The sequence below is a fragment of the Heloderma suspectum genome, chromosome 5 (assembly GCF_057233095.1).
Source record: "Heloderma suspectum isolate Gila_16-S chromosome 5, 16-S_ref, whole genome shotgun sequence".
Classification (NCBI taxonomy): domain Eukaryota; kingdom Metazoa; phylum Chordata; class Lepidosauria; order Squamata; family Helodermatidae; genus Heloderma; species Heloderma suspectum.
The window spans coordinates 176140908-176168860 of NC_139462.1; the positions used below are offsets into that span (position 1 = coordinate 176140908).

General features: G+C 43.6%; 1 protein-coding gene across 1 annotated transcript; it reads right to left on the reverse strand.

Moving 5' to 3' along the window:
* Positions 1-824: 824 nt before the first annotated feature.
* Positions 825-27953, reverse strand: GALNT15 (polypeptide N-acetylgalactosaminyltransferase 15). The gene is made up of 8 exons (XM_084858439.1): positions 26753-27953; positions 21153-21319; positions 19815-20019; positions 11085-11252; positions 9369-9486; positions 4834-5028; positions 2664-2795; positions 825-1197 (listed from the first exon to the last, which is right to left on the reverse strand). The coding sequence occupies exons 1-8, from the start codon at positions 27304-27306 to the stop codon at positions 1027-1029; spliced, it is 1710 nt and encodes a 569-aa protein (XP_084714565.1). The 5' UTR covers positions 27307-27953; the 3' UTR covers positions 825-1026.

Consider the following 27953-nt stretch of genomic DNA (forward strand, 5'->3'; position numbering starts at 1 on the left):
AATATGGGCTAAGCCAACCAAAACTTGAAGCCAGGAACTCTAGCTCAGCCTCCCTCCACCTGGTGCCTTATTAGCTAGAACTGCCTTTCCCCACCTGGTGTGTTTCTGATGTATTGGACTGCAGCTCCCAGCATTCCTAGCCAGCCTGGACATGGGCTTACATATAGGGCTGGATCCAGATTTAGTCATACTTAGGGCCAAACTAAACGTTCTCTCTAACATGCACCGTGGAGCTATGTCTCTTTACCTCTGTGTAGGCACTTGCAGCCCCAATTCAGATGGGGCCACGGTGCTTCAGGAGATGAGCCCCCCGCCCACATTTTCATTCTAAAATTCCACCCCCCTCCCAGGAGGTTAAAAAAAGAAGAAGAAAAAGGCTCCACTGGATTGGGGAGGAGTAGTCAATTCCAGCAGGTGAAGTAGCAGCAGGTGAAGTAGGCAATGATGGCAGTTCATCTTTACGTGAATACTGATCCAATGTTAGTCATTACTATTTAGAGTCCTAAACAGCTTTATTCCAGGATATCTGAGGAATTGCCTCCTCTCATACCAACCTGCCCACTCCCCAAGATCAGAAGGACAGATCCATTTCTGTGTCCCAGCTACGGTGGAAGCACAACTGATGGTGATGAGAGATAGGGTCTTCTCACTCATTGCACCAATACTGTGGAATACCTTGTCGCATGAAGTGCTGTTTGCCCCCTCTCTGTCTGTCACCAGCTGGTAAAGACATAGTTGCCTGCTAAGTGCTGGTATTCTATTTAAAGCTATGGTTTATCTGTGGTCTCTGCCTTCACTGTTTTTATATTTTTTGCATTTTTATTGTATGGATTGTTTTACACTATATTCTTGTTTGAAACTGTTGTAAGCCAATTTGCTTGGTGCATGAGCATTAAAAGGGCAAGACAGAAATACCTCTATAAATAAAATAAATATTCCGATATACAAGATAATTTAAGTACTATGTCTGAAACTAGTCCCATGAGGGTGAACAAGACCGTTCATGCTTTTAGAGGGCCCCATGTTTCAGGACCTTTTTGAAGGAGGAATCAAAATCTGATATAATTGTGTGCATGCTTTAACAACACAGGTTACCTGGTTGATATTGTCAGTGCAAGGTGATAATTCAATAGGGACTCCTGCAGCATCCTTCTGAGACCTGTACTTCACACATAGCCCGACCCCAATATTGTACAGCTGTAAATAAATATTGATACTAAAATAAAGCAAAAACGATGTGTTAAAAAGAAATTTAATTCCCTTTTTATATTCTTTTGGTTTGTGTCACTTTTAGACCCGGTTTGCAAATACCCCCAACCCATGGCCTATTTAACCCATGGTTTGTTGTCCTACCCAGGGTTTGTCTGGCAGACGATTGAACAAACCACAGTTTGTTTTTTCAGTCTCTGAGTTGTTTGTTTTTCTCCTCCTTCATCTGCTCCACCCTGTATCCCAAACGCCTTTGCAATACCGTGGTATTGGCATGTGGAGTGGCTAAGTTTTTGTAATCAGTCTTTCTCACCATCTCTGTAGTCTGGCAGAACAACCCATGAACAACCCATAATTATGGGTTCAGGTGTAACAATAACCCATGGTTTATACAACACAGAATTCACAGCCCAGCAATAAATCATGGGTTCTCTTTCTGGGTGTTTCATGGTTAACAAAACATGATTTGTTAGTGGAGCCATGTTCATGCAGCATAACAACCCAGAATTCAACAACCCATGCTATGGGTTAGCATTATGTGCAAACGAGGCCTGAATGTTTTAGCAAAGTTATTGCATACCAATACAAATTTAAATAATTCTGTTATTTATTCAGCCCCATTATTTAAATAATGGGGCTGAATAATTCTTGAACAGAATAATGTGTGTTATAAATAAATTATGTGCCATTACATTTTTTCCAAAGTTAGAGAGAAATTTCAAACACTGAAATTTAAATAACGTAAATAAAATAATTTTAATACCTGAAGTTGTAAGCATGAATCTCAATATCATATTTTTGTTTCCAAAAACTGATGAATGGTTGCCAGTTCTTAGCAAACATTCCAATATGTTGTCTGCTGTCCCCCCCCCCCCCCGGGCAACCCTGTACATGTCTACTCTGAAATAATTCCCAGTGTTTTCAATGGCACTTACCTCCAAGAAAATGCTGACTGGGGAATGCTGGGAGTTGTAGGACTTTTTTCTGTCTAAATATGCATGGGATTGTGCCCTTCATTTCTTACTATTTTGTTTTTACTGCCAGGGATGGAGAGAGGCACTTGTGAGATTTTCTGCCTCATGGGCCAAAGTAGGTTGATTGACTTTGGGCACTAGGCACCTTGAGCTGGGTGGGTAGATGGGCACCATTTGCTGCTCTGCCTCACACAGCAAAATGTCTTGGACAGCCAACCCTGGTCTCATGCTCTCCTCTGTTTCCAGCCCTTGCTGCTCCTTGCCCCTCTAAATAATAACAAGTAATAACTCATTTCAAAGTTAATTTAAATGCCATTTTATTTGTGAATGTAAAAGAACAGTACCAGTTGGAAGAAACCACTAAGCCCTTGGTTTAATTGTTATTTTCAGTAGGCTAGAGTAACCACTGGGAATTCTATTCAAGTTGCTGCAAAGTTCAAATTAACAATGAGTATCAACAAAAGACTGTATTCCACTTGCCTTGCCTGAAAATCTTGGTCTCTGCTGTAGTGGGTGTAGTTCAGGATACACATTTGAGATAAACCACTGGAAACTTTTGCATCCCAATCTCTTTTGCAACTGAACACGCTCAGTGCAGTTTAGCTTCTCAGCCTGTTCAGAGTATATGAAACAGAGAAGTTATTAAACACCATTATATGTTTTAGACTATATGAATTAGAAATTCATATTCCAGTGAGGTCCTATTTCTACCACTCATTAAATACTGCAAATTAATATTACTGTTATTTTTCACAGAACTGGGAAAAATACAGTTTCTCTTATCAATTAAAGACATACATTTTGCTCTCATCTATGGAATCTTAACATTAATAGTTTGGATCATGTGATTGCCACATCAACATCCTTATATTTGATAGTAATTATTTAGTGTGTAAAACCTGCAAAGGGTTCATGGTTGAACCATTGTTAAAGCCTAAGGATTGAGTAAGGCTATTTTGGTACTCTGTTCCTCAAGACATATTGGAAGGATCTTAATATTTCTCTTAGAATCATAGAATTGGAAGCAACCTTTAAGGTCATGTATTCCACCCTCTTCCCAATGCAGGAACTCCACAGTTACAGCATCCCTGATAGGTGGGGATTTGCTTTTTTGCATCCCTTATTGTCTGCTTGCATTTCTTTTGCCAAAGTTTGTGTTCCTTTTTGTTCTCATTTGGGCAAGACCTCCAAATCCGAGCTCAACCAAAGAGTATTAGAGCTATGTAAATATCCACTGAGTTGTGACAGTGGGAGCCTCTTCAGCTCCTCCCAAATATGTGAAGATCTGTGCCATGTGGGAAGAGCCTACATCAAGGCTCCTCCCTACACCAGCATTGCTCAAGTTTCTGACAGAGCAACATTGACATGTTCTCCTCCCACATTCTTGGGATCTTTAAGCAATATTGGAGCAGCACAGCAAGATCACATGTTGAGGTGATTCCCTCACCTTAAAGGTCAAATGAGGCCCTAAGAGGTCATAAGTGACTATGATGAGTTGTAATTTTTAAAGAACTCAAACCTAATTCCTGTTTGTCATCTCTGCTGAATTATAGTAGTAGTTAGGATGCTACGTTATGCTTTCTTTTCATATGATTCAAACTGTTTCCCTAGTTTGTTAAAGGAATGATTATGTCCACTGGCATGTGGCCCTCGCCGACCCACCCACTGCTGCATGTGCAAAGGAAGAATAGGGTGCTGGCACGTGTACCAGACAGCGTCCAGTATGAAATATGAGCATTAGTATTAACACTTGCGTATGAGTATAAGAGATGCCCAGAGCTGTCCTTAGAGCAGCAAATGTGTAATACAGCCATCCACAACCTGGTGCCCTCCAGAAGTTTTGAACTACAACTCCCAAGATTCCTGGCCATTGGCTATGCTGGCTGGTGCTGATGTAAACTGAAGTCCAAAACATCTGGAGAGCACCAGGTAGGATAAGGTTGGTGTAAGATAATCCAGTCTCTGCTCTGTAATAGTGATATTTTGAGAGAGGGAGTCCAAGGTGCTGAATGCTATCCCCAAAATTGGTTCAGCACCTTAGATAGCTCCTTTAGAGTTCTGGCTGGTTCTGACTGAAACCCAGAATGAAATCACAACCCCATTGAAATCAGAGCCACCAGCCTCCACTGTGTCAAGCTGTTAGTTCTTTGTACTCTGTAAATAAAAGCCAGCTGCAGTCTATGTGAAGTCTGTGGAAATCACACAAGCTGTTGAAATGGAACTATCTGCTGGGAACTTCTCCTGTAAAAGTTCCATTGACATGAATGGGGAAAAATGAATGAATGAGAAAGAAAGAAAGAAAGAAAGAAAGAGTGCTTCCAGATGGAGGGCTTCTAGCACTATCGATCAAAAGACATCGTGCAGCTATTCTGTCTTTCCCTCTTTAACAATTTTTTTTTCTAGTAAGAAAAAGGACAGAAGAAGCAGTAGGAAAACATGGAAGGGTTACAAAGGGAAGACGATGATGTCTGGACCCCCTGTAAACTTCCTTGTTTGAGACAGGGCAATTGCAGGATAAAAGCCTTGTCTGGAAGCACCCAAAGAAACATCGAAAGGGCTTACCCCAAAAACATATTGTGAAATTTTCATACAATTGCAAATATTAACTCAGCTCTCGCTCTCTCTCTCAAGAACTGTACATCTGTTTTACCTTACTAATTAAACATGCCATCCTGTCATGTTTGTAAAAGAGATCTTTGAAGGAATCCAACCAAGTCTCAGCTATTCGTATTTTGTTCCTCTCTACTGCTTCATCGTCAGGAAGGTTGTATGGCATGCCTGCACGATACACATGCCCCACATGTGAGCATGGAAGGATTTCGACAGATCCACCACAAAGCCAGGCCTGCAACAGGTGACAGTTATATAGATATATATTTAAAAAATCAAATATGTCCCCTGAAATATGGTTGTAAATAGTTCCAAGCTGTTCACCAAGCAGTAGCTCCTCATGAAACTCCCAAAGAGTTATTTAGACCAAGAGTGGGGAGAAAGCAGTTCTCAAGATGTTTTGGACTTAAACTCCCAGCATTCCTCACCATTGGCCATGCTGGCAGGTGCTTCTGGAAACTGAAGTCCAAAACATCTGAAGATCTACCTTCTGCCCACCTGTGCTTTAGACTTCCCAGTGTTTAAAAGCAAATTAAGAAGCAGACATTGGATATGCTGAGAAGGAATACTCCTCTAGTATGTGGATGAGATTTTGGGGTGAGTTTTCCCACTGGTGTAAACCCTCAAAGTACTTAAAGGGTTTTTTTTTAATTTTAAAAGCAATTTTTGATAGATTTCAGAGCCCTAAAGTGTAGATATATTTGAAAATGAATGATTTAACTACAATTTGCATTGCAAAGACCACGAGCATGCGAACATATTTTTGGAGACATCAGGGAGAGCCAGGGCCTGCAGGAGAAGACACCACCACCAGGGAAGAGGCGTGCCTGCTGCTGCTGGGCCTGCTGCTGCTGCTGCCGCCGCCGCCGCCGCCGCTGCCGCCACCACCACCACCAGGCCTTCCCTGCAGACTTCTGCCTGGCAGACTGCCAGTCCCTGCAGGACCAGGCCCCCAGGTACCGAGCCAGCTGTGCTGCTTCCACCTGCCCCTCCCTGGAGGGGCTACATAAGCTGGCTGGATGAGGTGGCCTGGGATAGCCAGGGCCTGCAGGAGAAGCCACCACCACAGGGGAAGAGGCATGCCTGCTGCTGCTGCTGCTGCTGCTGCTGCTGCTGCCGCCGCCGCCGCCGCCGCCGCCGCCGCCGCCGCCACCACCACCACCACCACCACCACCACCACCACCAGGCCTTCCCTGTGGACTCCTGCTTGGCATTATTTTTAAGGGGATTTTAAATTATTTTTTAAATTGTTTTGTTGTTGTTTTTCTGGGGGATTTTGTTGTGTTTTTAGGGGTGGGTAGCCTGCCTGATAGGTGGGAGCGAGGGGGCATGTGTCCACCTGATGGAGGCAGTGGGGGGAGTGTTGGGGGCCAGAACATACGGAGGCTGGGCAGCAGGCACTGGCGGAGCGCTAGGGGCAGGCCATGCCAGGTAAGGGGGAGATGTGTAGTATCTGTCCCATTGCTCCAGGCCTGTCCAGAGCCAAAGGATGGCTGGGGGAGGCGTGACCCCATCTTCTGGCCTTCGTTTGCTGCTCTGCAATGCCAGGTCTGTTACCCAGAAAACCTCCCTCATCCATGACATGATCATGGATGAGGGTGCAGACCTGGCAAGTATTACGGAGACCTGGCTGGCCGAGGCTGCTGCTCCAACCCTTCCAGCTATGTGTCCAGACGGATTTTCGTATGCACAGCAGCCGAGGGCTGGGGATCGGGGAGGGGGAGTGGCTGTTATCTACCGAGAGTCCTTGGTCTTCACCAGACCCCCACTCCAGGAGACTGAGGTTGCTGAGTGCATGTACTGGAGGCTGGGCCCAAAGGGCAGTCTGGGGATTCTGGTCGTGTACCGTCCACCCCGCTGCACGACTGACTCCCTGGCCGAGGTGCTTGAGGTGGTCTCTGATGTGCGTGTACAGTCCCCTAACTTATTGGTGTTGGGGGACTTCAACGTACATTCGGAGGCCATCCTCACAGGAGCACCTCGGGACTTCATGGAGACCATGGCCTCCTGGGAGCTGCACCATATTCTAACTGGGCCCACCCATGTAGCTGGTCATGCACTAGACCTTGTGTTTGTTTCTGGAGAAGTGGGGAGTGATCTGGAAGTCGGGGGTATATCCACCACCCCCTTGTCATGGTCAGATCACTATCTGGTGATGTTGGACTTCTCGGTTCCACAACCCCTCCGCAGGGGTGGAGAACCCATTAAAATGGTACGCCCCAGGCGTCCTATGGATCCAAATGGATTCCTGAACGCGCTTGGGGATTCTCTGGGGCACGCCAACGGCCACTCGGTCGAGACCCTGGTGGGTGGCTGGAATGCCGCAATCACTGGGGCATTAGATCAGGTGGCCCCGAAATGCCCTCTCCCCCTGAACAGGGCTCGGACTGCACCATGGTTCAATCCGCAGTTACGAGCTCTGAAACAGGAGGTGAGATGGCTAGAGCGCCGGTGGCGGAAGTCTCGCTCCAAAGACGATCAGACACGGGCTAGAGCTGTATCTTCAGCCTATCACGTGGCGGTAAAGGCAGCAAAAAAGGAATATTATGCTGCTTCCATCGCGTCTGCAGAGTGCTGTCCCAGGAGGCTGTTCCAAGTGGTCCGGACCTGGTTGGTCCTGTGGCTCCTGAACCACTGGAGCATTCTAAGGCCTCCTGTGAGGCCTTGGCAAGGCACTTTGCAGATAAAATTGATCAGACTGGTGTGTTACTCTGCATGCTGTGGATACAGTTAGTGAGCAAGAGGCGGCCTGAGGCAAACCGGTTTTGTGGGATCGGTTCCAGCTTCTTCCTTCTGATGAAATGGACAAGGTGCTTTCATCTGTAAGGCCGACCACCTGCTTACTTGATCCTTGCCCATCTTGGCTCATTATGGTATGCAGAGAGAGACTGGGTGAGGGGATCAGGGCAGTGGTGAACGCCTCCCTTGAGGAAGGACTGATGCCATCAGCCCTCAAGGAGGCATTGATAAGACTGCTCTTAAAGAAGCCCTCCTTGGATCCTCAAGTTCTGAACAACTTTCACCCAGTCTCAAATCTGCCATTTTTGGGCAAGGTGATTGAGCAGGTGGTGGCGATGCAGTTGAAGGCACACTTGGAAGAAACTGATTATCTAGACCCATTTCAGTCGGGCTTCAGGCTTGGGCATGGGACAAAAACGGCCTTGGTCGCCTTGGTACATGATATGAGGAGGGCTCTGGATAGGGGTGAATGCTCCTTCCTTGTTCTCCTCGACCTCTCAGCGGCATTTGATACCATTGACCATGGTATCCTCCTGGACCGCCTGGAGGGGTTGGGCATTGGAGACACTGTATTGCGGTGGTTCTGGTCCTTCCTGTCCGGCAGGTACCAGAGGGTAGCACTGGGAGAGGAGGTTTCGGACCCATGGCCACACACTTGTGGGGTGCCACAGGGTTCCATCCTCTCCCCGATGCTATTTAATATCTATGTGAAGCCACTGGGGGCTATCATCAGGAGGTTTGGGGTGCAGTGTCATCAATATGCGGATGACACGCAGCTCTACCTCTCGTTCAAACCTTCACCAAGGTTGGCCGTAGAATCCCTGTCCAAATGTCTGGAGACAGTGAGTGGCTGGATGGGGAGGAATAAGCTGAAGCTGAACCCTGACAAGACTGAGGTACTTTTGGTGGGAGACAAGAGGAGGCTGGGGGAAGTTGACCTGGTGTTGAATGGGGTACGGCTACCCTTGAAAGACCAGGTCCTCAGCCTGGGGGTCATTTTAGACTCCCAGCTGTCCATGGAGGCTCAGGTGTCAGCTGTGAGCCGAACAGCATTGTATCAACTCCATCTGATACGGCGGCTGTGCCCCTTCCTTCCCAACCATCTGCTCCCATCAGTAGTACATGCCCTGGTCTTCTCTTGTTTAGACTACTGTAATGCGCTCTACATGGGGTTACCCTTGAAGACAGTTCGGAAGCTGCAGCTGGTACAGAACGTGGCGGCTCGCCTGATTAAAGGCAGCCGCCGGCGAGATCACATCACTCCAGTGCTGAAGGAGTTGCACTGGTTACCAGTTGTTTTCCGGGCCAAATTCAAGGTGTTGGTTTTGACCTTTAAAACCCTATATGGTTCCAGCCCAGCCTATCTTAAGGAGTGCCTCCAGCAGCACCAGACAGGCCGCTTAACAAGGTCAGCCTCGGATGGCCTTCTCTCTGTCCCATCAGCCAGGACAGCTAGGCTGGTGTGGATGAGGGAGAGGGCCTTTTCTGTGGTGGCCCCCACTCTGTGGAACTCCCTCCCTAGGGAACTCTGCCATGCCCTCTCTTTAATGAGCTTCCGTCGTGCATTAGAAACGTGGTTGTTCAGGCAGGCATTTGGGGTGGGTTAGGGTATTTTAGAAAATGTTTTTATTGTAGAATTTTATTGTTTTAAACTGTTTTATTGTACGCTGTACATCGCCCAGAGTGGCTGGGTGACCAGCCAGATGGGCGATTAATAAATTTAATAATAATAATAATAATAATAATAATAATAATAATTTTATCATAAATACTGACAGTGATATTTTTAAACATTATTACCAAACAGAGAGGAAGATTGTGATCTCATGTGCTTACCTTTATAGATAATTCAAGATTTTCAGCCCCCCGCAGGGTCATGTCAGAATCATAACCACCTGTGTTTTGGAAATAATGTCGGTCCACTGCTACTACTACTCCAGGTACTGCAGGACTCCTAGAGAATGTTTATGTTTTAGTGCTGTTTCATTTCATTTTTCCTGTTTTATCATTGTGAGCTGCCTTAAGCATAGCAAGGATGCAGAGTATGAATAAAGAAAGTAAAAAATCACACCATAATGAAACTCTTAGATAACAACCCCCCTCTGTTTTCATTCACCTTCTGTAAAATTGCAATAAGAGAGACATATATCTCAAGATTAATGTTGAAATCATTACGATTTCTGATTTCCATGCAATTCTGGTCTGATCCAGAGTTGCATGGAGTAGAACTCTGCAAACTGGATGATCCTGCTGCAGGAAGGAGTGTGTGTCAAGTGGCGCTTTTCACCAATTCCCCTTCGCTGCTCTGTCCCTGAAAATCTGCTCTGGAGGGTTGGTGGATTTATGAGAACAGTGTGTGGAAGGAGGAATTGTCGAAAATTGCTGATCTGCCCCTTTCCTCCAGCAGGGAACCTCTTCTGAATCCCAGTTCCCTCCACCAACAGAAGGAGCCCTTCCATTTATGGAGGGTCAAGTCTGAGGGCTTCTTCACATGGAGCTTTTATCCTGCTATTAAGATTGCTCACTCACGGAAGTTTGTGGGCTCTTTAGATGACATCATGAACCTCAAGGGCATCTCCTGAACTAAATGACCTTTGTTCCGTTTTTAAATAGATCAAGGATAATGACCTATCAAATTATCCCGCTTGAGTTCCCTCCGTGCAAAGAGGAAAAATGGCAAGAAGAGGAGTGAGATCAATGAAAGATAATGGAAGACTCAGATAAAGGGGAGAAGGAGGGGAAAATGGGAGAGGGGAAAAGGAAGCACATGTAAAGGGAGTCTGTTGTGATCCTGCATTTAAAATGGAAGCAGAAAGCCCTGTTTTAAATGTAGGATTTTAGATTGGGTTGGATTCAGAGCATCTCTACACCAGAGTTTATGAATTTTCCTTTCACATTTATGTACTTTCCTTCAACCTTACAACCCTGTATGATAGCTGAGCCATGAAAAACAAATCCTGATCCAAAGTCATCAAATGAGCTCCAAGGTGAGTAGGGATTTGCATCCAGATCTCTCCCATCTAAATACTATGATACTAAAAGTGCTACTGACATGATATATACTAATTCCTAAATTATTTACTACCCTTTGAAAGCATTGCCATTTTCTTTAGGTACATTCCTCAACCCAGGAATCCAATGGAAAAAATGGTTATTAACGCACTGCGAGTCAAGTTGCATCCTTTAATTGCAATCCACTTGTTTAAACACACATACATATGCTAAGGCCAGTTTACTCATTCACCAACCACAGCAACTGTGCCAAGTAATTTGTAACATAGTTTGTGGCTTGGTGTGTCTGGTTACTTAAAACCACCCATTAAAAAAAAATATATTGTGTATGTATCTATATCTGTAAAGCATCTAGAATGCTAGAACATACACACTGCTTCAACCCAAATGAAGTAACACTGGAGAACAGAAGCTTAAAAAAAAAAAATGAATTTTATTATTACCCCGAAGTATGGATATCTGATCTCAACTCCAGCAGCTAAATGGAACATATGCCAGCAGATTCTTAACAGGCAAGAGCAATAGCTGGCAAAACATTACCTGATGGGGCTGATGGGAGACTGTCGTACCTTCTTTTCATATTCCGGCAGTGGCTTCCAGTGGAAATCTAATTTCCAGTCAAAAACACCTCTTTGCAGGTCCATAGAGTGATAATACTGAAAGGTCTTCCAGTCAATTACATCTATGACAGGAGAGACAATCCGTCTTCTGGAAAGAGATTAACATATTGTTCTTTTTAGGGATTACCTGTGACACACACTAAAAGTGCCCTTATTAAAGCTACGCTGATGGTTCTAGAGTTTGATACAGCAAGCTGGGTACACTTCAGAGTATGTATACGTCATTAAAAATTAAAAAACCACATTAGACATGAAAGACCATTTAATTCTGAAATCATGTCATTTCAGGGTAACCTTTAGCAGACTTCAGTAAGTGTTCAACCTTAATCATCATTTTATCCATATTAAACTCAGGATGAATTGTAATGGTTGCATTTCAGGTGCATTGTTCATACTGAAGATGACACTGACATTTACTCCTGTGTCTTGAGCACAGAAATATATTGTCTGAAATTGAGCATCTATGTAAACACATATATTTTTACCTCCTCCCTCTTCACAGCCTTGGGGGATGAATGAGATGAATGAATGTGTCATTTTTGCTTTCTGTCCCATTTATGAAGAAATTTGCCAATTTTGGTAAGTTGTTATAAAAAACAAACGGAACAAAATTCTCAGCTATCCACACTGGCCAAATTCAGTAGCTACGGAGAGGACCTAGTGTACTTCCCTGGCATGTAGCTGTTAAAGATCAAGAGCCTGTTTCAGAAAAAAGAGGTGGCAACCCTAAATCAATGCCACAAACATGGCCAAATTCACAGGGATTTGCACCCTGACTTTCAAGAGCCAAGCACTCAAAGCCCTCTACCTGGATGGATGGATCTGTCAGTTTTGTTTCTCTCATGCTCAGACTTTTAAAATCTCACATTCTTTTCATCCCATTTATGAAGAAATGTGTGAATATTTGTAAGTTTTTATTAAAGAAAACAAAACACTGAAAGAAATTCTCATTCATCCTTAGCCCTGGACAAGAAACTATCAGTTGGCCTCATCCATATCCAGCAGTGATGGTGTGTGTGACAGGAGGAGGCAAACTTTTGCTTTCACATTGCTCCGGAATCACTGCATTCAGCATCATGCAGAGGTTCCGTAATGAGGTGAAAGCATCCTGCATCTCTTCAAAGATAACTAAAGTCATAGTTATTGTCATTGGTTGTGGTGAAGGAAGGGGGGGCATAAAATGGTGACTGGATGATGGCCATCAACCACCCTTTCACTGCTCCTGTGCCCTCATTGGCCGCTCCCTTCAAAGGTAGCATCTGATTGGATCACACCACTGCTAATAAATGATTTTCAGGGATCCTCCCTCCCCCTCATACCACAGCTCACCCTGTTCAGCAGTGAAGTGGAAAAATACCACTCCCATTGTTAGCATGGGAATGTGTTGCTGAGGCACCGAGAGTCATGTAGGCAAAAGGATGTAGTGACTGAATTAGTGCTAGAGGTAGTGATTGAATTAGGGCTAGAGGTAGTGATGAGGTAGTGCTTGAATTAGCGCTAGAGGTAGTGATTGAATTAACACTAGAGGTAGTGAATGAATTAACACTAGAGGTAGCGATTGAATTAGTGCTAGATGACCGTGGCTGATGAACTTACTGCACATGAGTCACAATGTCTAGCAGTGCTCTTGTCTCTGGAAACCAGAAAAATTCCTTTGAAGGAAGTTTGTAGCCCCTTGACTGAGTGCTGCATCAAATACTGACCAAAGTTTACATCATGTGCCTTTTTTACTTGTCTGTATAAATACCAAAGGCACCTATTGTTCTGGGTTCAGTTCCAAGGGGCCATGTTGGCAACTCTTGACCGCACCACACCTTGGTGTTCTGGTAATAAACATCTGCTCAAACAAAAGTTGGTATCTTTTCTCTGGCCGAGCCCAGCAGAAGGGTAAAATTCTGCAACAGCAGAATCTCCTGACCCTCTATGTATCATTTGCAGGGCCTAGAGGGGCTGCTGTGAGGAAGGGGGGAAGCAAGGAAGTCTGTTTCCAACTGTCCAGTTGCACATGCCTAAATCTGGATTCAACTCAAGGGTGTAGACAGAAATATGTCAGTGGACATCTTATCTGCTTTAAATTGCTTACTAAGAAAAATGGATTCATTTACTTTTCAAAAGGAATTACATACTAAAAATGGTCTTATGAAAACATTAGCACAAAAATGATAGTGCCAGATTCCCATCGTTTCTTGTTAAGAATGGATTGTAAATTAAAGGATTAATTGTCAAGAAAAGAATAGAAAGTGAATGTATTTTAATCTTTTTCTCTGTATGTCATTTGTCAAATTTCCAGCGAGTCATTGTGATATTATAGCTGCAAGAATGTTTGAACAAAAGAAAGACAAAGATAGGATAAATTGTTTTGCTGGTCTAGATGATTATGATTCTACAGCAATCAAATCAAAACAATATGGATTTACACCAGTTTCAGTGCAATCCTATACATGTCTATTCAGAAGCAAGTCCTATCATGTTCAGTGGGACTTGCTTGCAGCTAAGTTTATTTGGGATTTATAGCCATAAAATTCAAACTCCAGTTTGGGTAAAAAAATACTATGGAATTTTTTGAGCATAAGCAAATATTAGCCGATGTGTGTGTGTGAAAGGCCACAGATGATATTCAAATTGGCTGTGTTATCTTACCTCTCAGTATGTACTAAAGTGCTTCTTTTGAAAGCATTTGTTTTTGTCAAATAATGAAATCTTTTCATAGTAAATTTACTAGAAAGGCAGCCATTTCCAAAAGAAAATAATAAGGATGTTGGAAGGTGCTTCTATGATTCCTTTCATTTTTAGTTTCAAGGCTGGCAGACAATCAACTCCTCAGCGCTTTGAAGTGGAACGCACAAAATTGGCATTTAACTGCTAATATTACCAGATGGAACTGGGCAAAATGGGGAGGGGGGTGTCACCCCTTTAAAAACACGGATCTCAAAATGCCACTGGCAACATGGATTTCAGGCAGTGGAGGGAGAGACTAGATCTTTTGGGATTATTTCAGATGTTCGCTTTGGAGTACATAAAAGCAACAGAACGTCACTGAAAAAAAAGCCTTACTTCCTGTTTGGGATTTGGGGGGGACCAAAAATAATTGCCAACAAAATGCCTTCCCATGGCTCTTTTCATAAACATGAACCTTGTGTACTATTCACAGGGGTTTAAAATAAATATTAGAGTTAATTAAACCATCTGTTTTTAAGCTCAAATAGATACTAAAAGATCTCATTATTGATCTATGCAGCAGCCTGAAAGGAACAAGGAACATGTCTCGATAAACTATAGCTATTGCTGTCCAATTGTCTTTCAAAGTAGATCTTGTCATATAAAAATGAGATGTCTCTGGTATGTAGATTGTCAAATCCAGATGCAGCGCACATTTCAGACAGACTGACTACATCCTGGAGAACCACAGAAAGCTGAAGTTTTGCAGGATCTCTTCACACAGCACCACATTCCAAATAAATGTCTGCCATGTGAAAATTAAAACAAAAACAAAGGGACCACAGCACCAAAAATAGCAACAACAACAACAAAAGCAAAGGAAGTGAACTGCAAGGGCATGCTAAAAGAGAATGTATTAATATGATAAAATTTCCCAATGCATTTTAACAAACATCTTTATCAGGGGCAACAATTGCGAGTCCTACTATACAAAAAGGTGTTTCTAAGAGGTTTTAGTTGATAATGACCCCAGCTTATGGTTCACTTCCTTTCCTTCCCTTCTGGATCAGCCTCTGGAGTGAGCTTCAGTGATTATGGAGCACTACAGGTATATTTGAAGCCTCCAAGAGACCAATGGTTGGACTCCAAATAACATGTTATCAGTGATCATGTCACTCACCACCTTGGCATCTGCTATTGGCAGACTATAGTGTGAGATTTTCAAGAATTAGCACACTGACCAATGTATTTATGTGCCTAGTACTTTATTTTTGCATACCAGAATGGAAATACAAATCCCCCCCCCCAACACTCCTCTAATAGGTTCTCATTGTTTCAGGAAGGTTAAAAGAAGGAAACAACAACTGTAGAAGTGAGAATGAGACGCAGCTGGGAGATTTGTGCATTTCCAAATCTAGAAACCCACAGTAGCGGTGCAGCTAGGACTGCAACTCAGGGCTGAAATCCACGACCCCGCAGCCCAGGAGACCCGCCCGCCCCATGACCACCTGGAGAGTGGCAGGTGATGGAGGCAGCAAGCAGCCTTCACATTAGTGCTGGGGCTAGTATGGGCAAGCCAGGGCCTGCTAGGGCTGGTGCTGCTCCCTGCAGCATCCTTTCTTCTTCCTTTGAAAACCATTTTCTAACCAAGGGCAGCAAGCCAGGATTAAACATAGCTACAGACAATCAGACATTATTTTGACTTTAAATATATAACTTTCGTTTCCACAAAAAAAGTGGTGCTTATTCCCAAGTAGCGTTATATGGATTTTGTTACTTCCATTCCATCTTGCTTTTTGTGGGTTGTCAGGTGTCTTTCATTCCGTCCGCTGCTCATTGATGGAATCAGGGGGTTTTTTAACCAGAATTTCATTCTACTAGCATTAATTCCCATTAGTTCTAATGTGCACCTGTGCTAACATGCAATAACGCAAGTGCGCATTGGTGCTAATGCACAGCAGAAATCTCCCTCCAAAGGGGAAAACTGGTCCATAAGTTCATGGAATCCCTGTGACTCAGAAAAAGCTGATCCACTGCAGAATCTGCTGGTCTCATAGACATCCAAGCTCATTTGAACTGGTTGCAGATTTCTGCAGCATCCCATTCCAAAGTAAATGTGTTTAGCATCAGGAAAGCAGAAGCAAACTCCATTCTATTCATGTAGTCCTGATGGTGTATTGATTTAAGTGAGTTTAAAATATGAAACTGCACATTCTCAGAGTATTTCTTTTTTCTTTTCTTTTAAATCAGGGTTGACAAACAAATTTCTCTCTCTAATATATCAGGAATGTAGAAACAGTTGTAAAGCATGGTATGATGGTTTGAAGGAGTCGGGGGGGGGGAGAAGAGAAATGTTAGTCTTGTGCTTCACAATTGAATTAATACAGATGGCCCTCTAAAGAGGGTGGGGGCTATAAGAACGCTGAGGGTCTAAAATTACCCTCTTGCACCACTAACCAGTAGGCGTCAAACTAAAAACAAGCAACATAACCTCCCAAGTTTAACACATAAATGAGGATGTCTTTGTGTCTCCTAGCTGAGCATTAGCCTCAAAAATATGGTCAGCATCCACTGGATGTCTCCTGTCCTTTTTGAACCCAGTGCTCCACTGAGAGACTTCTGTATCATCAAGCAGTGTGCCTATGTATACCAGTTGCTGGGGAACATGGGCAGGAAAGTGCTATTGCACTCACATCCTGCTTGTGGGTTCCTGGTCAACAGCTGGTTGGCCACTGTGTGAACAGAATGCTGGACTAGATGGACCCTTGGTCTGATCCAGCAGGGCTGTTCAGATATTGTTATGTTCTGAGCACCAGGCTTGAGACAAAGTGAAAGAGAGGGAGCAATGCAGCCAGCCTTCCCAGTGTGACTCTCAGCTGGGAGATGTATGACCTTCCAAGCTGAATATCTTGATCATATTATGATAAAAGAAAGAAAAGACCAGTCCAGGCAAAAGTTATACTTATTCTGTATCTTCCTAAACTGTCTTTCGGGTTATTGTAAAGAAGAGGCATGACTTTTTTTTCAAGGGGAGAAAATGGTGTATAACAAGCGTAAAACATGATTAAAACATCTCACTGCCTATTCTTTTCTGCTCTAACAGCGTCTCATAGGTGAATTAATGCATTCGTTTAGAAATTCGGAAGCTGTTTACTTATAAATATTTCATAAGCCTTGGAAATATGAGATTTAAAATATGATGACCCAACAAGTCTGCAATTTTGTTTTCCCCCAAATGCTTGAAGACTAATATAGCGAAAGTAGAAGCTCCTGCTGGATTCATGTTATGCATTCATATCACAGCACATGGTTCATTCTTGTAACACGTATTATGCTAATTATTATTTTAATAGATTACTTTGTTTTCCACTCTGTTATGTGTCTATAAAGTGTGGAATTATTAATAAACATAATGTGGGCCCTTTTTTCTTGCAGGAAGCTTCCTGTGTGTTTTAAATTTTTTTTTTATCAGTCCTCTGAACAACAGAAGCATTCAAGTACCACTCATCTTCACATCCCTGATTGAAATGAGGACTGCAGTGGATAATGTACACAAAGCAGTTCTGTAATATGCTATTCATCTCTTGCAAAGGGGCTTGTCAAAGCAGTGGGTTGCAGACTCAATGCAACAACAACAAAATAGCATTAAAATAACACAAGTAACCTGCAACAAAACGTTGCAGTGGGCAGTGCCCCTGTTCAGCGATGTCCTCTTCCAGAATACTCCATTCAGTTCCCCCCTCCCCTGTGGTTTCCCATTTCCTGTGCAACGGTCACACAGAATTCCATGCCTAGTGAACATGTTCAGTCGTCTGTGGGCTGGTTGTTGTTGTTTTGAGGGGGGCTTCTCCCCAGGGTTTCCCCCCCCCCCAAGATGTTTCATACTCTCACAAACCTTTGAGTTCCCTTAAGCCTGCTGAGCTCTCTCCCTTGTGTGTGGATGTGCCATTTTGGCTACATAAGGACTGGCACTCAGGGAATTGGGATCACTATTAGTATGTACAGTTGGGATCTGCGGCAAAACATTACAGTGCGTACCATTTGAAGCCATGGGTTCTGATTGACGTCCCAGCCAGCCCCCATCTTTAGTCACGGATGTAGACAAAACACACTCGAGTGGTGGGTTAAGGACTGACTTTACTTGAGATATAGCAAGCTTATGCCTCGAGGTCAGTTGGCTGAGGTCAGCCTCGAGGTCAGCATCCCTTGCAGGAGGAAGTAGGAAGAAGAATAGGGGAGTAGGGGGAGGAGACAAGGAAGAGGCAATACGATCTCCCAGAGATCCCCTCCCACCTGACTCAGGTACATAGTAACCCTTCAAGTCCAGGTTAAGTGACTCATGGCCCGAGTCCCTGCAACACTGATGATGCTTTGTTGGGTTGCAGGCTTCAGCTATGGCTATAGATCTAGATCTGGGTCAAGTAGCAAGGCGGAAACCAATCAGCACCACAGAAAGCTCCAAGGGATGGCAGGGCGGGAAGCCAGACTGGATTGTCTGTATGCTGCTACAGAGGTCAGCACAAAGCTCAGAGCAAGACTGACGCTTAAATAGTTACGGGCCTCTAGGCTGATTAGCTCCGCCTCTACCTCTACAGAAGCTTTTGCCCTTAAAGGGGCCAGGTCTGTTTTAGCAGCCTCAGGCTGCGGCCACATGAAAGTGCTTGAGCATGCTAGTGTCTTCAAGGCCTGAGTCCTCAGAGTCCGAGGACAGCAATGGACCCTCCTCTGGACACAGAGGAGCCACCCTGTGGGGTTCCTCTGGAGAACTGGGTTCTGGGGAGATAGTAGCCCCGTGATGCCTTTCCGTGGCTAAGTCTTCTCCTACTGACTCCAGAGCCTCTGCTGAGGATGAGGGGTCAGAATCCTCTGAGGATGATGGTTCAGGATGCTGGTCCATGACATCAGTGTTCCAGTCGATCAGCCATGCCTTCATTCCATCCACCCGCCCTTCCCACTCGGTTTTCCACCCTACTCCAAATAGCATTCCCTGTCCCCCGAGCATGCTCAGTCTTCATGGGATGGTTTTTGCCACCTTACAATGTTTTTCCCTAAAGCTTTTGTGTACTTCTGCAAACCTCAGAGTTCCCACAACCATGCTGACACTGCCCTCTTATTTGTGGGTGTTGTTGTTTTGGCGAAATAGGGAGAGGCGGAATTGCATTCGCTACTAGTATATAATGGCTAGGAAACAGAATGGAATTTAAGGGATATTGCTTGATGTTATAAGGGAAACATGGCATCACCAGCCCTGGGTTTCTTTTGTAACACTAATGCAGGGTGGGGGGCACTTCCAGGGGAGAATTTTTGTTGGGTTTTTTTGTCAGCTGGGTTCTGAAACTGGAAGCAAACCCTGCGGAAGGGAAAACAGCCAGTGAGGCATTTATTTATTTATTTATTTATTACATTTCTATCCCACCCTTTTTTCTCTTGCAAAGAACCCAAGGTGGCTTACATGATCTTCCTCCTCTCTATTTTATCCTTGCAACAACCCTGTGAGGTAGATTAGGCTGAGAGTCAATGACTGGCACAAAGTCACCCAGTGAGTTTCATGGCTGAATGGGGACTAGAACCCAGATCTCCCAAGTCCCATTCTAACACTCTAACCACTACACCACAATTTGCCGAATTGGCAGGCATGGAAGGATTAAGCAACTTTCCTTCCTCTGATCCCCTCCGCCATCCCACGCTCCTGCATTCCTGTTATCTCAGCAAATTTTGGTTTGGGAACACCTATTTGTGAACTGCCCAGAGAGCTTTGGCTATTGGTGGTACATAAATAAATAAATATCTACCAAGATTAAAGCTTAGTTCTACCCATAGAAATGAGGTTAAGCATTGTCAATGTTCATTTGAGTTTTAATCACAGACGTATAAAATCTTGGGCATTGTGATTGATATCAATTGTCCAGGCACCGCAGAGCTTCAAGTTAGAGCCATCCTCCTGTAAAGATGAACTGACACAATAGTTAGGATGGAAGGAATGGTTATTTACCTGTCACTTGCTAGTCTATCCAACAGAGGTTCTAGCCACCCTCTGTGACACTCGCAGTGAGAATCCATGAAGATCACGACATCCCCAGTAGCTCGTGCTGTGCCAAGCATGCGACCTCGGATGACCCCTAGTCGTTTGTTGCTCCTAATCAATTTTACACCTGCCAGCTTAGAGATGTATTCACTCAAGGATGACTTCAGATATCCTGCCATGGGTATAACAATTATTTGAATTGAAGGTCAGAGCCTGAAGATGTCCCTCAAAAAAGAAGCTCATCTCAGAAACTCATGCAAATGATTCCAGAGGCTACTTTGTATATTTGACCCAGAATTTCACAGACTGGAAAATAGGTTTGGTTACTCTGTATGAATCTGAGCTAACAGCACTGAAAGTCACACACACAGGCACACACACATTAGCTTTGAATGTGTTCTCCCCCGCCCTTGCCACAAGCTGCAGAAGTAACCTGGCAAGTTACTTCTGAAACTGAGGAAGGTGCAAAAATAATTTGTGATATGATCGGCTCTTCAAAGAACAGAAAGGAAGAATTCCCATTGGAGTGCCCACAATCTTTTGTGCACCTAAAATACCTCTTCGGAGCCTACCTAAATCAAGGAATTTGACCTTTAAAGCCCTAAATCAGTCTTCCCAGACATGATGCCCTCCAGATGTATTGGACTACAATTCCCACCATCCCCAGATGAGTGAGGGTTATGGGGGTTGTAGTCTGGAGGGCACCATGCTGGGGAAGGATGCCCTAAATGGTCTGGGATCAAAGTATCTGAAGGATTTCCTGTTTCCATATGCACTTGTCTATGTCTTAAGATTTTCTGCTAAAGTCAGAGCTAAGATGGGTGGCTACTATGGACAGAGACTTTCTGTGGTGGCACCCAGAATATGGAACATCCTCCCTGGGCACATTTGTCATGCCTACATTATTCATTTTTAGGTTGCAAAATACATGTAAAACCTTGTATTTTCCCAGGCCTTTGGTGGCATTTAATTTTGTTGGTTTTTATTTAAATCTTATGTGTTTTACTGCTGTATCCCTTTTTGCTATTGTTTCTGTTGTAACAGTATTTTTGATAATTTGCTGTAAGTGCTCTTGTGGGACCTATATTGGCAGAAAGGCAGGGTGTAAATGTTTTCAATTTTAAAAAACCTAAATATCTGGGAAAGCCACTTATAATTACAAAATAAAATAAGCAAGTGCGAATTTTGAAGTACTGAGCATGGCAAATAATTTCGCAGTTTATCCAAACAGGCCCTGTTAATACCGTTGTGTTCTGCAAACATCAGGCAGAAACAAGCTGGCTGTGGGAGCAAAGAAGGAGCTACCTTGCTTACTGAGGTCATCTACAAGGATGATTTCTTTCAGGAATTCCTTTGGGGCTGTATCCAAGACACTGTGAACTGTTCTCAAGAGAGTAGACCAGGCTTCATCATGGAAGCAGATGATGACACTTGCTGTAGGCAGGTGAGGACCAGCTTCTTGCTGCAGGCACCTGTGTGAAGGACACAATGTACAAGCAGCAAATTATTTTGTATTAACTCACTGTTAAGTATAACATTGCATTGCTACAGGGGTCAAATTCCATGGCGCCACGGCTCCCCTGCCTGCCCTACCTGTTGTAATGTCCTACTTTGCTACTCCAAGGGTGGTATGATTTGACTAAAGCTGAAGAGAGGCTAAGCTGGCTACTTACACACCCCCTTAAAAGAGGAAATCCATCACCAGAAGAAAGGACAAAAGAGGATACTAATTTGCGTAACATTTTCATATTATACACACACATGCTAATTTAGAAATAAGTACTATAATTCAAATATAAATCCAGTACCTCTCACCATAGTGGGGAAAACTGACTCAATGACTTGCGCCCCTGCTCAGTTTCCTGGTCAAGGAACATCAGCAGCAAATCATGGGTTAATCAGCCTCTGATCAGCTTGATCAGAGGTTGTTCCATGATGGGTTAATCATGGGTTAAACACCCCACAGTTAACCTCAAAAGTAATCATAGATTAACTGTGGGTTGTTTAAGCCATGAATAACCCATACTGTCTGGGTTTGCACATCACAAAACAACCTCCAATTGGGACAATTGGAGGTTGCTTACACAAATTAGCAGTGGCACGCACCGGGCATGGGACCTGGCAAATCCTGGGTTAATTACAATTTGCTGCCATTATGTGCAAACTGAGTCTAAGTGTTGATGGGCTACAATTCTCACTCATTATTATTCTTTGACTGTAATCTAGACTTGGACTGGGCAGCTCAACAAACAGAAGACACCTTCAAACACTGTCCTCTGACAGCTGTTCAAATAGAGGACTGTCCTCTGTAAAGTCGGACACTTGGCCACGCTAGGATTTCATGAAAGATCCTTTGACCTTTTCTCTCAGGGCTGGCCCAAGACATTTGCAGCTTGAGGTGGAGAAGCAAGTAAAACCCCTCCTTCCACCAAGTCAAATACCTAAGGCCAACCAAGCTATTTTGGCATCTGAGGCAGAAACTCCCTCTCCCTGGTAGTAAAAATGCAATGATAATAAATTTAATAACTAACAATATGCTGTCCTTGATTTGGGGTGACATAAAACTTTCATGACATTGAAAATCAGCAGGCTGGGGGGTGGCTGTGTCACTCTGCCTAATCATAGTCCTTGTTGTTTCCATCACAGTATTGAAAGCCCTGCATAATATCTGTGCTGTGTAATGCAACAGCCAAAAGGTATTACACTGTAAGATAAATAGGATGAGAAACCATTTCAAAAAATATCATACGGCAGTTACAGTGCTTATTGTGGGTTTTAAAAGTATATTTTCTTACTTTTTTAGCTTTCCCAGATGAATTGTTGTGTGTAACTTGAAAGTCTGAATACATTTACATGAGTTGGTCTTTAAAAAGGTATCGGTGTATCTGCTTTTGTTTTCCTGACTTTCATAGGTTGTGCTAATTTCACCTTTAAATCCTCAATTATGTTATTACAGGTTTAGCAAGGATTATATATATAGTGCATCCAATGTTAATACTGTTTTGCATAATACTTTTTGTTAAGTAACTGAATTGCTTATAAACTAAGGATTCCTGGGGGGAAATTAAGAATATAATTAAAGACGGTATTATAATAAGTTATAATGCACTTACACCCCCAGAAAAATATTACCATTGCACAAAAGATTATATATCTGACACAACTGTTTAAAAACCCTTCTCAGACAATACATACAATGTTCTAGAGGAAAATAACATTATTTTGGATAAAGAGAATACCCCCTAGAAGTTGAAACATGCCATGTTTATAGCTGCTTTTACAATGCTAATTTTGGCTCACTTTTGTGCCTATTATTTGTTTATTTATTTATGGTATCTATATGCCACCTAATGAAATAAGTTATCTGGGTGGCTTACAATAAAATAAAACAATTAGATGCAAATGAAATCCATAAAGCCATATCGTCTAAATACAATTTAAAACCAGCATCAGAATGATACAAAAGGCAGGGTTAAAGTTAACACATTGCTAACCAACCTAAAATGATAATCTCCTATTGTTATTATATATGTATAGCTCTATAGCTCTATCTATATCTATGTGTGTGTCCATCCATCCATCCATCCATCCATCCATCCATATCCACTGGATTGGAAATTGCTATACATGATCATGCTAGCCTGTTCACACAATAGAAAAATTGTGGAACTACTATAGGGATGTTCGAAGACACACACATGTAGTTCCACATGCTCAAGGGCATTTGGGGCATGTTTCTCAAACGGGGACATGGCACAGTGGCCTGTTGTTGCTTTTAAAAAGAGTCAACACACCTTTAGGTATGCTCAAGCTTTCATGGAGGGTGTGTGTGTCTAAAATTCATGGAGGATAAGGCTATCAATGGCTACCAGTCATAAGGACTATACACTACCTCCAATATCACAGGCAGTATACGTCTCAATACCAGTTGCTGGGGAACACTAGCAGCAGGGTGCTTGTGTCATACTTGTGGGTTTCCTGTGGGCTGCTGTGGGAGCAGAATGCTGGACTAGTGGAGCCTTGATCAGTTCCAGCAGGGCTCTTCTTATATTCTCAAAATAGCTCTTTGGACCTGGGGCAATGTGTACACTAGGAGAGTTGCATGTACATGTGTGCATTTATAAACCCCACCCACATCATAATCAGGGTAGCCTGAGGCACAGTATCATCCTATGTCGTATGTGAAGAGTTTTCACATTTTTGTGAACCGCCCAGAGAGCTTCAGTTATTGGGTGGTATAAAAATGAAATAGGTAGATAGATAGATAGATAGATAGATAGATAGGGCGGTGGGCTGAAGCACCTTAGGGATTTCCACATTTGGGAACATGTGAACAGACCTCCAGATACCTATGCTAATTTAATATTTTCCTTCTCCCCCCCCCCATTTTTACAGGATTTTTAAAGGGGGAGATCTTGCACACAGTACGTGCACAGTCCTCTGCTGAGCTCAAGAAACTCCATATCCCATTCATTAAGAACAATGACAGCCCTTGTACTTAATGAGTTCCTTTGTTTTAATCCTTCCTCTAATGAACAATACATCTTCTTTTCAAAATATGTCTGTCGTACATGCAGCCTTTTCTAGAGAATGCAACTGATTTATATAATTGACTGGCAGTTGCGTCATTTTCCTGGAGTAAGCTATATAATTAGAAGAAGCTGCGCAGTGTGATGAAACCACAAGAGAATTCTCCCTTTGGGCTGAGCCGTCCTTAATGCCACTGTTTGGATGACAGCAAGCTGTATACTGCGAACATAAAAAGCAAGCTTCAGTAATTGGCTCCAGAGGTAGCGAAACACGAAACAATGGCGTGAAGTATCTGCTCCCACAACTGGGCAACAACCCCTTCCTGCAGTGGGTAGCACATCCAGAGAACAAGCCATGATTTCTTTCAGTAATCTCACAACACTTTGCAGCTGGGAGCGAAGATAGGGAAAGAGTCACCTCTGTGTGTGTGTGAGCTGGAAGAAGATGGCACATCATCTTATGTGAGATTACACAGTCACTGAGATCAGGTGGTTGGTTACCATGGTGACTGATATTAGCTGCCTTCTGTCTGAAGAGTGTGGAGGCTTGGCTTATTAACACACAGAGGATGTCTTAGCTAGATAAGCTCTTCAACTGAATAAAAGTAATAGATCAAAAACCATGCATAGGCTTCCAATCAGATGTGTGAAGAATGCATGACTGCAGACATGCAGTGGTGCACATTACATGCATTCTGACAAGAAACGATTGCCAAAAGGGCATCCGCTCACCTGCCATACACAACCCCACCAAAGTCCTCATTGGGATTCAGTTCCCAAGAGCATTTCAGTAGGAGTCATGAATTTGCACGGTGTTTAACACTTTTAGAACTTTTCTACGTGTGCATTATCGAGCATGCACAGTGTCTGGGTTGTGTCCAATGGTGTTGTTCCACCAGTGGAAGAAAACTGTGATCCGATTTCCCTTTCTCTCCCCTACAGCCTCCTGCACACCTCTCAAAACCGCTCAGATAAATTGATGCTCCAGAGCAAAGTTGGGGCACATGTGGGAGGGCTGAAGGGGGAGGAGATGACGGGGAAGTCCTGTTGCACAAGCAGAAGTCCCATTGTTGGAGTGGATTTTTGCTCGCATGAGGGTTGGATCCGACCCGTAATCTCCAGAATGTACCAGATGAATGCTAAGAATATGGAGAAGAAGCCATTGTTATTGAATCACTGTGACAGATCGGAATAACTTCCTTTGCAAATAGTGGTCAGATGGACTTAAAGGCAGAGATTTTGTGTCATGTTGGTACCCCATGCAACTTAAGAAGACCGTTGGTCAGACAACCATCGATCCATGTAGCTCAATACTGTCTACACCATGGAGGGGGACCGTGTGGTCCTCCAGATGTTGTTGGGCTGCATAGCCAATGGTGAGTGATAATGGGAGTTGCTGTTCAACATCTGGAGGGCCACATGTTCCCCATCCTTGGCAGTGGAGACTGGTGGCTCTGATGTCAGTAGGGTGGTGAATCCGCTCCAGGTTTCAGTCAGAACCAGTAGGAACTCTAAAGGAGCCAAGGTGGCCACTGCCCCACTGACATCGAACCACCAGCCTCCACTGATCTGTTGTGGCAGCATCTCTCCAGGTTTCAAACTGAAGCCTTCCCTGAAGAGACCAGCATTGAACCTGGTGCCTTTTGCATGCAGCGACAGCACTTCTTAATTTTCTTTTGTAGTTTCCTTTACACCACAGTCAGTAATGCAGTGGTGCTTATATGTACAAGCATGTACTTCCTGAATCATGTAACTTAAGCAAGAGCCCCTGGGGGTTTTAAAAAGCCGCTTTGTTGTCAATCTTGTGCTATTCCCACACCTGCCAGTAGAGGCCACCACACACTTTATTAAACAGCAAAACTCACTCAGTACTGAGACTGAAAACTTGGTATCCACCTGGTTAAAGAGTGCCTCTGCTTCTGATAAATGAAGTGAACCGAGCAGCTGCCTGTAATGACCTTCTTAGAACACCAAAGCTCTCCCCAAGCAGTGTGTGAACTGTGCATTTGCTCATCGCTTTGTGTGTGAACTGGCATACCCAGACTGCCAGACTGCCTCAATGTTACATAAGGAATCTCTCTCTCTCTCTCTCTCTCTCTCTCTCTCTCCCTCCCTCCCTCAGAAGAGAGAATTTTCTTACAAGTTACTTGTTGTTCATTCTGGGTAACACTTGCCGCCACTACTGCCAGTTCAAGCAAGCAAGCAAGCAAGCAAACAAAGATTCGGGTTCCTGCTTTGTAGGGTGCAGAAAGATCTACTATTACCTTGAAGACAGGAAGAAGCCCCATCTCGAGATAAGAAACAGCAAGTTCCAGAGTGGGAAAAGAAGTTCAGGAAGTCTAGAAAGATCTGGTTCAATTAGGAAATCTTACTTACAAAGGATGCCGCACCACAGGGAGCTCCCTGCGAAGAGGGATTTGCTTGCTGAATGCTTCATTAAACCCATGTGTTTCCAGACCTGCTATAGCCAGTTCATCTGCATCTGTCTGGGCTCCACCCTCCTGCACGGAAAAGGACGGGAGCAGGAACTCTGAGTGTCGCACCTGCTTGCCTTCCTCTTGCCTTCTGCTTTGCTGCCTGACCATCCAGTATCCTTTCCTAGCTTTGGTATGGTTTCTCTTGGCTGTGGGTGACTCTACAGCCACCAAAAGCTCATCTTCCCATAGGGAGATGGTGGGTGACTGTCCCCCCATCGACAAATACTGCTGGCCGTCCTTCTGACTGTCTAAGATTTCTTGAGGTTCTCCAAAATTTACCCAGTACCCTTCTTTAGGTCTGGCCTTTGCTGGCTGGGATCTTTTTTCCTTGTTTTGGTCCTTGACTGCTGGATTCAACACTGTTACCATCAAAAGTAAAAAGGCCAGCACCAGCAACAAAAAGAAAAACTGCTGTCTCCGAGACCCATGCCTGCATCTTTTCCTCAACAGCATAGTTTCAGGAACAAAGTAATGCAGACAGTCATGTTAAAAATCAGTCCTGTATGTCTTGCATCCTGGTCCTCTGGTTTTGTTGCTACCAAGGACCTGCCGACAGATTTTCATCCTGTCTGAGAATTGCCACAGATATTTCATCCTTTTTCTTGCATCCAGAACAGAAAATCCCAATTCATAAAATATCTATACTTATTTGTGAAGGAAATCTAAAAGATTAAATGAATCCACCTAGCAAAAGAATGATCTTTTATTGTTGTACAGAATTCCAGATTGACTCTCTGTGTGGGAAAATGTTATTCGTTGGCCAAAAAGCTCATTAAAGGTACCTTATAGTTGAACTGGTTTCCTTTTAACTTTGAGAGAAATGGAAAAAAAAACAACCAGCACCAAATGTCTTGATGGGTTTCTTCCAAATATTGCCTGCAACAACAAAAATAAATGCCAAATATTATCAGAGATGCAGCAAGGAGGATTTTCTCTTTAAGCAGAGTTGACAGCTTTTCTCCCTCTCTTCTGATGTTTCAAGTTCACTAAGATCAATTGATGAAAACTACTCAGCCTCTGACTCAGTTTCACACATAAGTATGCACTTTGCCAGACATAACAGAGCAGTGTGTGTGTGTGTGTGTGTGTGTGTGAGAGAG

What these genes read in the sequence shown, in the direction of transcription:
- GALNT15 (XM_084858439.1), bottom strand. Translation starts at nt 27,306, where the DNA reads ATGCTGTTGAGGAAAAGATGCAGGCATGGGTCTCGGAGACAGCAGTTT. An exon ending in AGATGACCTCAGTAAGCAAG is followed by an intron (nt 20,020 to 21,152) that starts GTAGCTCCTTCT and finishes TACCCATGGCAG; the next exon opens with GATATCTGAAGTCATCCTTG. An exon ending in GATAGACTAGCAAGTGACAG is followed by an intron (nt 11,253 to 19,814) that starts GTAAATAACCAT and finishes ATCTCTTTCCAG; the next exon opens with AAGACGGATTGTCTCTCCTG.